This window comes from Lissotriton vulgaris, chromosome 7 (genome assembly GCF_964263255.1).
Source record: "Lissotriton vulgaris chromosome 7, aLisVul1.2, whole genome shotgun sequence".
Lineage (NCBI taxonomy): Eukaryota > Metazoa > Chordata > Amphibia > Caudata > Salamandridae > Lissotriton > Lissotriton vulgaris.
The window spans coordinates 693,246,644-693,259,584 of NC_141695.1; the positions used below are offsets into that span (position 1 = coordinate 693,246,644).

General features: G+C 46.4%; 1 protein-coding gene across 1 annotated transcript in view; it reads right to left on the bottom strand.

The window, feature by feature from the left end:
- SMURF2 (SMAD specific E3 ubiquitin protein ligase 2) overlaps positions 1 to 12,941 on the bottom strand; it is a 1,116,208-nt gene that overhangs the window by 342,104 nt on the left and 761,163 nt on the right. The window contains exon 8 of the mRNA XM_086930925.1: positions 2,186 to 2,388. Within this exon, the coding sequence (XP_086787051.1) occupies positions 2,186 to 2,388 (203 nt within the window). The remainder of the gene's footprint in view (positions 1 to 2,185; positions 2,389 to 12,941) is intronic.

Below are 12,941 nucleotides of genomic sequence, written 5' to 3' on the forward strand. Positions count from 1 at the left end.
GTGGTCTTATTTCCTTTCTTCGCGGCATCAAAAGTAAGTTTAGGCTGTTTTGTGTCAGGCTTCCCCATAACTCCTGCTGTGTACAAAAGGGCTGCGTACTACAAATGATCCCTGCGGTTCCTAGCACATGCAACCAGTGTGGCTGCGTCAGACCAGGGTTCACGCCTGCACCCCGGCAATGCGCCCGCCTGTCCTGCAAGGGTAGACACAGTGCTCACCGCCCGCACAACTGTCTTGCTGCCAGCTTCTGCCCGAGTTTTCCTGTAGTGGACCTCCTCTCCCGCTGCCTCCCTGTGTCTCTTTCTGTCCGTCAGAGCAGTGCTCCGTGGGTGCCGGGCTTCACTGTGACTTGACTCGCAGCATCGTGTTGCGCCTTACTCCGGTCCCACAGGTGTCCCAGATGTGTACAATGGTCATGCACCCCACCCTAGTACAGCTGGCCTTTCAGTGCCTCTTCACGCTTTACAATAACAAGGGGAGTCGTTCACGCTTTCTCGTCGCACCCACAGTGCCCTGCAATAATCACCTGCAGATCCCAGGAGGTGCCGGGCCCAGTCTTGCGACACCCAATTCAAGGCACGCTGCCCCCAAAAGCCTCCAGCCGTTGAATGCCTCCCCGCGGGCTCCGGTACCTGTATTTTCGCTTCGAAAGGGGAGGGGTGGGGGATGGGGGGGGGGGATGTATTCCGGGCCCCAAATCCGGTCTGGTCACAGCTCTTCTTTCCCCCTGCGGCCACCGGGCATGTCAGCGCCTGCCTCCCACGTGTCCGGTAACACCGCTTCGCTTCCCGGTACTCTGCGGAGCCGTGCGCTGTCTCTTGGGGGGAGGGGGCGCCCTCTCAGCAGTTCCGCGCGCTTCGGTCCCTTGTACGCACCAAGATAGCTCCCACTTGCTCGGTTCTCCAGTGCGCCACGCTGCCGGGTTCGACGCGGTCTCGGCTCTCACTGGCTCCGGCCGCCGAATATGGAACGCTGATCTTTGCGCGGTGCTCCTCGGGCCAGCGCTCTCGCTATCTGTAGTCTGCAGCTCCCGCGACCTAGAAGCCTCGTGTGAAGCCTCGGTCTGTCTTGACCGTGGCGGGCGCCTCTCGCTTCAACGCTGTTCAGACAGCTAGACCGGTCACAACTCTACCTGGCGCTGCGGTTCACAGGCTCCAAATGTCTTCCTCTTCACACCCATCAAAGATGGGAGGCTAGCGCAACAGTTCAGCCAACTTTAAGCGATTTTTATATTCATTTACTCAGGATAACTGTAGGATTTTGGGCCGAGGAAGTAGGAGCCTCACGGCAGTGCGGCCATTTTGCTTGTGCGCCCTCTAGCGCCCCCATTTTTCTAGTAATCTCTCCTTTACTAGAAACTACCGTTCTCTTGAGCAGTCTCCTGAAATTACCCTACCTCCTGGCTAATGGCTCCATGTATAAATACACCACCCAGTTTGTCTCTTCTCCTTGTGCACCACACCAGTATTTCTAATGAACATTCCCCTGTCAACGAATGCCATTTTTATGCAGCACCCATTGTTTTTGATAAAACAGTGTGCTTTGAAACTACGTGGTTTCAAAGCCAGAACTATTAGCTATCCATTCTCATAGTCAATAGGTCTTGCATTTGGGACATTATAAGTATTCAGTTATGCAGCACAATATCCTTGTGCAACAACATCAACTGTTGCATAGATAAACACTTATAAGGTTCCAAAAGCGAGACCTATTGGCTATGCCAATGCTTGTTTCACTATGTGAGGCTACATGCCTATGCACACATTTTACTTAACCTTTAATCCACTACTAAAGTACCGATGAAAAATAGTTTAGGCAGCAAAAACGCTGTGGGTATCAAATCTACTTTAGTAAAGGGTTTTACACATTGATTACATACATAAAAGATGTAAAATTAAAGATTTTTATCTTTGCATTGTGCAGCTTTCAGCGTTTACTTATACTCTATGAAGAGACCATGTACTATAAGTAATGTTTTATTTTGTTATGCAGGGTGTGTGTGTTAGCAGCAAGGGTTTGAGATGCCATCTTTCACCAAATATCAATATTTTTTGGCTCTATTTACTCAACTTTCGATCAAAATATTTTCTTGAAAATTGAAGCACAAGAGAAAAACATGCTTAGTGTGAATTCTACAATTTTTTAAAAGAAAAACGAATGTTTTATCCTTTGCTAATCTGCTTACCATAGCCTTCGGGTAAATCAGGTGGTGTATGTAAATGTGTTCTGCTCATGTAATTCCGATGCCGCTGTGATCGGACTCTCCTCTCTGCCAATCTCGGATCAGATGCCTGCCCACACGTTGCACCATTAGCTATTGGTATTGGCGTATTCTCATCCACGAAGCAACTAAGAGGCCGGACTGGACTTGAATATTCAGATGCAGGCCTGTAGAAAGAAAAGTGAAGATGAATGTCCTGACCTCTTGCAGAATGTTCATTGAACACTTATTAAACTCATTAGGCGATGATCAAAACCTCAACAGTATCCTCTCCTTCTACAAGGGCATTCAAGACAAAACTCTAAATTGTCTTTCACCTTTCCTGGGTCATGGGCATCAATTTGCCCAAATCAGCCCCTGTTGACTACTAATGTCATTGACCTGAGGGTACCTCTGAATTTAGCATCTCCCAGATTCGTTTTAGCTGAATTGCTGTAGATTCCCCTTGCTAACCAGTATTGAGAGGTTATTTAACATCCACACTAACAAACATACATCATAAAAAGGTGCATCTAGAATCTCTTTATAGCATATACACCATCATGGTCACAAGGTGCAAATGCAAAAGGATGTGCTCCCTTAAGGTTTGTATACATGGTTTGTGCAAACATTGACATATATGTTAATTGCAGAAAAATAGATGGTCAAAAGACCCAAAAAAACAAACTCCTTGTCTTTCCTTTGTTTCTGGAGACCCAGGACTGGTGGCTTAGAAGCGGCTGAATATAAGCAGTTCCTGTTTCGAGTGTCAGAAGGTCTTGTTTCTACACTAAGTGGAGCTATTGCTCTTGAAACTAAAAACACACAATTTACTGGTCTACAATGTCAAGGATGTCACAACAAACCTTATATGTATTACTTACTGATAAACTGGAGGACTAAACAGCATCTAAAAGTAAAGCCTAGATTGGGTATTGGGCACAAGGATCGAGTCTACAATTTCATGGCTACGTTCCCCTCCATTAAACGTTTTTGACCATATTTTGATTTAGCTGCAACTCTATGTATTTCACAGTGCTAATGTTGTGAATTGATAGCTCAAAGCCTCCCTGCATGACATTTAACAACTCTTCCTCATGAGAAGAGAAGACACCACCTGCTGAAAATATATTATAATCTCCTGTCAAATGTGCTTAATAAGGCAGGAGCGCTAGCTGACCAAGCTTTAACATTAGAAAAATAAGGAACAAAACATTATGGGAGGTCTCAGGGAATCATTTAACCCCTTCCAGGCTCATGACGAGCTGGGCTCGTCATGGTGTAGCCTCCTCTCGCACTGATGACGAGCCCAGCTTGTCATGTAACATGGGATTTTAAATATCTCAGCATAGCTCCAGAATTCCACTAGCGCGGATATGGTTAAAGACCTGCAAGGTGTGTATCCCCTATAGAACATACACAAATCACACAACACCTTGGGTCTGAACAAATAGGTGGAACATGAGTGAGGGGAAGGATGAAAATATGTCAACAGGTATAAGTACCAACCACCTCTGTTAGAGAGGAAAAACTCTCCTGCCAGTATCCATCATTCACAAATTGTGAGGTTTCATCATTTGGGTTTGGCCTCCTCTCGCTTGGTAACTCAGTCTATGGAATGGACTGGAATAACCATTGCTGGTTGGAAGACTAGATGATGGCTGTTGACTCTACTGAGTCTAACATAGAACCCATAGGCATATGTTCATGCTATGTGAAGAGGGTTTTTATCGTGAAACAAAGAAACGTGCAGCGCTAAACTATACAAAAAAGTGTACTTTTAACACGAGAGCAATATTGCGCTGAGTCGTTGAGCCAGCTTCAAGATCTAAAAACTATCTAAGAATAAATAAAAAGGAATATTCTGAAAGTATCAAGGCCTATCATGATCTCTTGAACAAATGGCGAAACAAACTCATGCTAGATACGAATGAGTTTCTTTTCCTTAGGAATCCTGAACCTATAATTCCTACGTTTTATCAATTACCCAAGGTGCATAAAGACCTTCAGCACCCACCGGGGAGACCCATTGTCTCCTCCAAAGAGGGACTTACTGAAAATTTGTCAATTTACATCTACTCCTTTCTTTCCTGCTTTGTGGTCGATTTAAAATCATATGTTAAAGACACCAAAGACTTTATCGGACAAATTGAACGAATCGTGTGGGATCCTACATATGTGCTCATTACCCTAGATATTGCCAGCCTCTATACAAGTATTCAACACACTCAGGGGATAGAGGCTGTAAAATATTTTCTGGACAAAAAATGGAACATGGTAGGATGTTGATAGAATGTTTAGACTTTTGTCTTAGAAATAACAACATCTTGTTTCAGAATGACTTTTTTAAGCAAATCAGTGGAACTGCGATGGGAACCTGCTTCGCCCCCAGCTACGCAAACCTTTTCGTAGGCTGGTGGGAGGAGCAGGTAGCCCTAGCAGGTAACAACCACAAATGGGCCGAGTACATTTTAGTATGGCGTCGATATATCGACGACCTCTTCTTAGTGTGGAGGGGCTCCACCACACAAGCAGAGGAATTCATTAAGGATCTCAACGATAATCAGATGAATCTGAAATTCACATTTGACATGAGCAAGACTGAGGTACATTACCTTGACGTGAAGGTATTTGTCCGCAAAGGAGCACTAGAAACTGCTCTTTACAGGAAGCCGACAGCCGGCAACAGCATTTTACATGCTGAAAGTAGCCATTCTTTTAGCTTGATTCGCAGCATTCCGTATGGCGAACTGCTGAGATTGAAACGTAATTGTTCTCTAGAAGCAGATTTCACCTCAGCAGCAAAAGACTGCATTGCTAGATTCCTTATTAGGGGCTATGACCAAGCACTTTTGGATAACACCCTAAAAAAGGTACAGAGAATCCCTAGACAACATCTCCTTGAACAAATTTCCAATAGAAATGAGCAATCTGAATGAACAAATAAATTTCGCATGATTACTACCTTTTCAGATGAGGCGAATCAACTCAGAAAAACGATCACTAAAAACTGGCACATATTACGTACTGACCCCATCATATGTAATGATGTTCCAGCTAAACCACTACTTACGTTCAGGAAGTTAAAATCAATCAAAGACAGTCTTGTCCAGAGCCATTTAATGCCCATTCACTCCAAGACTAGTGGTACTTTGAGAGATTTGAGGGGGTTCTACCCATGTGGTAAATGTCGAGCGTGTGAAAACAGCAGACGCACACTAATGTATAGTATTCCAGGTCTAGGGAGACCAAAAATCATTAGCAAATTCATCACATGTACAACACCTTTTGTAGTGTATTGCCTGGTCTGTCCCTGCGGGTTCAAATATATCGGGAGTACTATCAACAATGTGAAACTCCGGATATTGGAACATCAATGAGCAATTGCAAACAAAGACATAACATATCCTGTCGCGCGGCACTTTGCCAAAGTACATGAAAGTAACAGGGAGCAGCTACGATACTTTGGCATTGACCATGTACCGTTAAACCCCAGAGGGTTTGATAGACTGTTGAGTCTTCGGAGATTAGAGTCCCGATATATCATCGACCTGCAGACAAAGAGTCCCTTGGGGTTGAATATAGGGGAAGAACTTACAGTCCATCTAGGAAAATGACCCTCTGGTTATCTTATGTCATCTGTTGTTCTGCATCTTGACTATTGTTATCTTAAACCATTGAGGCATAGAAAAATCTGTATTAAGCTTCTCACGTCCTTTGAAGAACGGTCATGAGTTGTCTCCTCAGGTTGTCAGGATGCTATTTGCTATTCTATTCATCTTTTACATTGTCTATCATATGAACTGTGTGGTCGCTCTCGACCATTGTTTTGATTGATGTCTTCATATGTATGTAGCCTTGTTAGTTATTATGGCGAGATTAATATCTCTTGCTCTTTCAGTTTGTAAGGAAATTTATCAGTATTCTATATCACCGGCTGGTGATATATTGATATATATGATTTTGTAACGACCAAAAATGATTTTAATCTGGGGTCATGCCGATACACGGCTGGATCGAAGCTAGCATAAATTGTAGCAATATTGGGTGCCTTTTTTTAGGGCGCAGCTTGGGTAACTATGCCAGTGATATGCCGATACACGGCAAGATCGTAGCATTCACTGGCAGTGGATATTGGCCAATGGTGATGTTTGCATGTTAATAGGGATCGATCCCAAATTGTTACATCTCGCTCATGCATTATATGTTGTATATGTAATGGCCGCCACGTTTTACCAGCGCTCCTAACTATGTTGAGAACGTTTTCAGATTGAAGTCAGTCTTCACTTTATTGCAGTGAGGACGTACATAAAAAGAGATAAAAAGAGCCGCGCGCAGTATATTGTTGACACTGAAGAAGGACTTTGTCTGAAACGCGTTTGTCTATATCACTGTTGCTGCTGGCGAAATAAAACCTTTGCCACTTACCTGGAGTGCTTCAATCTTTTTCAAGAATGGAAATTGATTACTGGGCCTATCTATCTATCTATCTATCTATCTATATATATATATATATCCACACACTTCTCCAAAACGAAGAAAGAGGCCCCACCAGGGAAAGGCTTGGAGGGAGCTTTAATCTCGAGCACATCACAACATGACGAATGCATTTCGGCTATTACTGCCTTCTTCAGCGCCAGGGTTAGTAGTAAGATCGCAGCCCAACTACCTGCTTTAAATGTCCTGCTGCGTCCTGATGGATAGACATCTGCTCCGCCCCTCTAGGTCCTAAACGCTAACGCCTCTGGTGTGTTGCCTGGTACACGGCAACTACAGTTCCCAGAATGCCCCATTCCGTGTCGTGAGGCGTGGCGGAGCGGTCTTTCAGAATCCAACCCCCAAGTTCCTCAGTGCGCCAAATCAAGCTCTCTCCTCCAGTCCCTGACTGCAGCAACCACCAAGTCTCCGGAAAGCAATCAGCGGTGGTAAAGCAGGGAATCCGCTTCTCCAACGTGCAGTCAATGACTACCACCCCGCCCCACATTTTTCCGAACCTGGAGGTGGACCAAAGATATCCAGGTGAGTGGAAACAAACAAATCCGCCGAAGCAGGTACCAGTAATCCATGGTCAACTTGACGCTGCAGGGGCCCCCACGCGTGGCACTGGAAAACCACGCAACAATGTCCGCACACTTCTCAAAAACGAAGAAAGAGGCCACACCAGGGAAAGGCTTGGAGGGAGCTTTAATCTGGAGCACATCACAACATGGCGAATGCATTTCGGCTATTACTGCCTTCTTCAGCGCCAGGGTTAGTAGTAACATCGCAGCTCAACTACCTGCTTTAAATGTCCTGCTGCGTCCTGATGGATAGACATCTGCTCCGCCTCTCTAGGTCCCAAACGCTCACGCCTCCTGTGTGTTGCCTGGTACACGGCAACTATAGTTCCCAGAATGCCCCATTCCGTGCCGTGAGGCGTTGCAGTGGCGGAGCGGTCTTTCAGAATCCAACCCCCAAGTTCCTCAGTGCGCCAAATCAAGCTCTCTCCTTTAGTCCCTGACTACAGCAACCCCCAAGTCTCCGGAAAGCAATCGGCGGTGGTAAAGCAGGGAATCCGCTTCTCCAACGTGCAGTCAATGACAACCACCCCACCCCACATTTTTCCGAACCTGGAGGTGGACCAAGGATATCCAGGTGAGTGGAAACAAACAAATCCGCCGAAGCAGGTACCAGTAATCCATGGTCAACTTATACACACACATATATATATACATATATATATATATACACACACACACACATATATAGGCATGGGAGCAAGGGCTTTCTTAGCCCGAAACGCGCTATGCACTTTTACCATCTGAACTGAAATAAAGAACTTGTAACCTGATCCAGTGGTCTGTCTCCTGGTTATCGCTTCGCTGATCCGAGTGGGGATTGGTAGTGGCGTGGTGGTGTTTCGTATATATATATATATATATATATATATATATATATATATATATATATATATATATATATATATATACACACACACATACATATGCATATATATATATATACACATACATATACACATACACATATATATATACACATACATATACACATACACATATATATATATATATATATATACACATACATATATACACATACATACACACATATATACACACATACATACATATATACATATATATATACATACACATACATATATATACATACACATATATACATACACATACATATATATACATACTCATACATATTACCTATACATATAAATATACATATATATATATATATATACAAATATATACATATATCCTGATGTAAAATTCGAGAAGCTGTTGGTCAAGTACAAATTTCATAAAACCTTAATATTTGCTTAAATGCTTTATCATGTTCATCTCGACCATATTTTATGTTGACACGCCATTCAGCTGTGTACTGGCTACTGTTGCTATAGTACACATCACCTCATTGGATTCTAAATTAATGCTTAAATACAGATAGTTACTGAGTGAACGTTGTACCTCTCTCATACCAGAGAAATATTAAAGTGCTTAGTGCAGGTATACCGTGTCTTTGTATTAAATGATACCCTGTTATTCCTTGGATGAAGTCGAACCATAATCTGTTCAATATGCTGTACTTAATAACATACATCTTGTATTTGAAGCTGATAAGATCAGTCTGAAATATGATGATTTGGCCTGCGTGCTCCTGACCCATAATGCCAGAGAGAATAAAAAAAAAGTGCCACAGTGTTACATAAAGTGCTTAAGTGATAAATATAAAACCCATATTAACACTGGCCCATGAAGGGTAGGAGGGATGATGTTATACTAGGGGTGAGCCTAGTCTAAAAATGTAGCTCCCTGCTGACTCGTCGCCTAGTGGAATTCTAGATGAATGAAATTACATAGAGATCAGGCATCATTAAGGGAGTAAAATGTAAAGCTTGAGGTGGGTATTTATTTAAAAAGATGTGTATAGCGAGCCTCTTTCCGGTTGTTGTAAAGATTTATTATGAATTTAATATCAAATTGACTTAGATGAAAGGGTCTCAAAGAGGAAATCCTCTTCTATATGTTCCTTGTGGAGCTGGTCTTCACGAAAAGTAGCAGCCCTACCTATTCGCTCCTGATTTGTGATGGAATATTCAAGAATGTATGGAAGGGCAGGATATAAATCAGGGTCTATATCATAAGTAGGCTATCCTGTTTGAAGTTTAAACCTATAATAACTGATAAAAGCCCACCAAAAAGGGAAATATCCCTCACCAATGTAAATATATAAACACTGATAAACATCTACACAACCACAAACTATATGTCATTCAAAGAAAGGGAAAAGAGAGTGAAAGTCATTTTTATTTCTTCCTGAAGGGGTCAATACAATGTAACTGTTATACAAGGTAGCAACAAGAAAGACTGGGCCAATATTATTCTGCTTGAGTTTAGTTGTTTAGGAATGTCACTAAAGAACAAGTTACTTACCTTCGGTAACGATATATCTGTAAGAAACATTAGTTAGTGTTAGATTCCTTACCTTAGAATAACCCCAGGCGTCAGTCTGGATCCGGAAACTTTTGCGTAGCAGTACCCCTGCGCGTCGGTAGGCGTCTTCTGCAGGCGTCCCCTGCGGCTCCGTGTCCGTCGTCGGCGTCATGCGCCGTGATGACGTCGCTGGAGTATATAGACGCCGCCTCCGCGCGCTGACGTCAGTTCTTTGTACACAGCTTTTCCGCGCCAGGAGACGCAGAGCCATGAGAGAACCAACACTGGTGCCATGTAAAACTAGGGCCCTGAAAGGGATGTCCTTAACCCTAGGTATCAGTTCGCAGAACGGGGAGGATGGGTGGGTTCGGTAAGGAATCTAACACTAACTAATGTTTCTTACAGATATATCGTTACCGAAGGTAAGTAACTTGTTCATCTGAAAGAAACACGTTAGTGTTAGATTCCTTACCTTAGAATAAATACCCCAGCAATACCAACCCCGGTGGTGGGTCTGCGAACCAATACATTCCTACACCAGAAAGTCCTGGAGGACAGAACGGCCAAAGAAGCCATCCCTCCGGACTTGACTGTCCAGGCAGTAGTGCCTCGCGAAAGTGTGCAGCGAGGCCCACGTAGCCGCCTGGCAAATGTCCTGCAAAGGGACTCCCCGGCCCAAGGCAGTAGTAGCCGCCGTGGCCCGAGTGGAATGGGCCCTCAGCCCAACAGGAGGATCCTTCCGAGCCAAAGAGTAGCACGCTTTGATGCAGAGAACGACCCATCGAGAGATGGTCCGTTTATGGACCGCCCGTCCCTTCTTCGCACCCACGTAGCCAACAAACAGTTGGTCATCCACCCGGAACTGGCGTGTGCGATCCATATAAAATGAAAGCGCACGTTTTGGGTCCAGACGATGGAGCCGCTCTTCATCCTTTGAAGGATGCGGAGGCGGGAAGAAGGAAGGGAGGGTGATGGACTGCCCGATGTGAAAGGCCGAAACGACCTTGGGCAGGAAAGAAGGTCTAGTCCTCAGAACCACCTTGTCAGGATGAATGGACAAGAAAGGAGGTTTGACAGAAAGAGCCTGGAGCTCACTCACCCTCCTGGCAGAGGTGATGGCAACCAGGAAAGCCGTCTTTAAAGTCAGGAGACGGAGAGGGCAAGAATGAAGGGGCTCAAAGGGAGCACACATCAGAAAGGTCAGAACCAGGTTCAAATCCCACTGAGGCATCACAAACGGAACAGGTGGAAACATGTGAGTGATGCCCTTCAAGAATCGAGTTACAATCGGGGATTTGAACAAAGAAGGCTGATCAGGAAGCCTTAAAAAGGCTGAAAGGGCAGAAAGGTAGCCCTTGATAGTGCCCAGAGCAGAGCCCTGCTGGGCAAGAGAGAGAAGAAACAGAAGAACCTGGGAAAGAGGGGCAGAGAGTGGATCCACAGCCTTTGCTGTGCACCATGCCACAAATCTGTTCCACCGACAGGCGTATACCGACTTAGTGGAGGGACGCCTGGCTGCCAGAATTACATCACAGACTTCAGGAGGCAAGTCAAATGGCCTCAACTGCCGCCGCTCAATCTCCAAGCATGGAGGTGGAGACTGGACAGGTTCGGGTGGAGGACCGTCCCCTGCTGCTGCGACAGAAGGTCCTCCTGAAGAGGCAGGCGGATCGGGGGACCGACTGACATGCTGAGTAGCTCGGGATACCAGTACCTTCGAGCCCAGTCCGGAGCCACAAGGATAACTTGGGCCCGGTCGCGCCTGATCTTCTTCAGCACTCTGGGCAGAAGTGGTATAGGCGGAAAGGCGTATAACAGACCGCAACTCCACTCGCGCCGAAAGGCGTCGCCGTCGAGTGCCGTCTTGGAAACTCCAACGCGCAGAACTGATGACATTGCGCGTTCTCTTCTGTGGCGAATAGATCTAACCAAGGCTCTCCCCATTGCAGAAAGATGCCTCGCGCCACGTCCGAGTTCAGACGCCATTCGTGATCCATCGAGCACCGACGGCTGAGTTCGTCCGCCCTGGCGTTCAGGGAACCTGCCAGGTGTTGAACCGTCAGAGTCACGCCCTGACGTTCCAGCCATTGCCAGAGGCGCAGAGCCTCCTGGCAAAGGGTCCACGACCCCACTCCGCCATGTTTGTTGCAGTACCACATGGCGGTGGTGTTGTCGGTGAACACCTGCACTACACTCCCGTTGACAAAGGGGAGGAATGCCTTCAGTGCCAGATGAATCGCCCGCAGCTCCAACATGTTGATATGGAGCCGGGACTCCGCCGGAGACCAGATGCCTCTGATCTCTGCCTCTCCCAAGTGGCCACCCCAGCCCTGGAGGGACGCGTCCGTCACGACAACGTGCTCCGGTTGGGGAAGGGAGAGGGATCTGCCTCTGACCCAATCGCGGTCCGTAAGCCACCACTGCAGTTGTCTCGCAGTGCCCTCCGAGATCAAGACGTGGTCGGACAAGTTGCCCTGATGCTGGGCCCACTGAAACTTCAGGTCCCACTGCAGAGCCCGCATCCGCCACCGGGCGTGATGCACCAGAAGGATGCAGGAAGCCATCAGTCCCAGCAGCCGCAGCGTCAACCTGACCGAAACCCGGGATAGCGGCTGAAAGATGGGAATCAAAGCCTGAATATCCCGGACCCGCCGTTCCGGAGGATAAACCCGAAACTGCGCCGAGTCCAGAACCGCTCCGATGAAAAGGAGCTTTTGAGAGGGACACAGGTGTGATTTCGGCACATTGATGGAGAACCCCAGGTCGTGCAAGAGGTCTGCCGTCATCTGAAGGTGGTGGACGACTGTTTGGGGCGAGCCCGCCTTCAACAACCAGTCGTCTAGGTAGGGGAAGACTGAAACCCCCAACCTGCGCAGATGGGCTGCGACCACCGCCATCACCTTTGTGAACACCCGTGGGGCGCTGGTAAGGCCGAAGGGAAGCACGATAAACTGAAAGTGCTCCTGGCCTACCGTGAACCGCAGGTAACGCCGGTGGGCCGGCAGGACGGGGATGTGAAAATAGGCATCCTGCAAGTCCAACGCCACCATCCAGTCTTGTGGGTCTAGAGCAGCCAAGACCTGAGCTAACGTCAACATCTTGAACTTCTCCTTCCGGAGGAAGCCGTTGACGTTCCTTAGATCCAAGATAGGACGTAGGCCCCCCTTGTCCTTCTTGGGTACCAGAAAGTAGTGGGAATAACAACCACGCCCTACTTCTGGCCCAGGAACGCGCTCGATGGCCCCCTTGGCCAAGAGGGCCGTAACTTCCTCCTGCAGAAGTGTCAAGTGGTC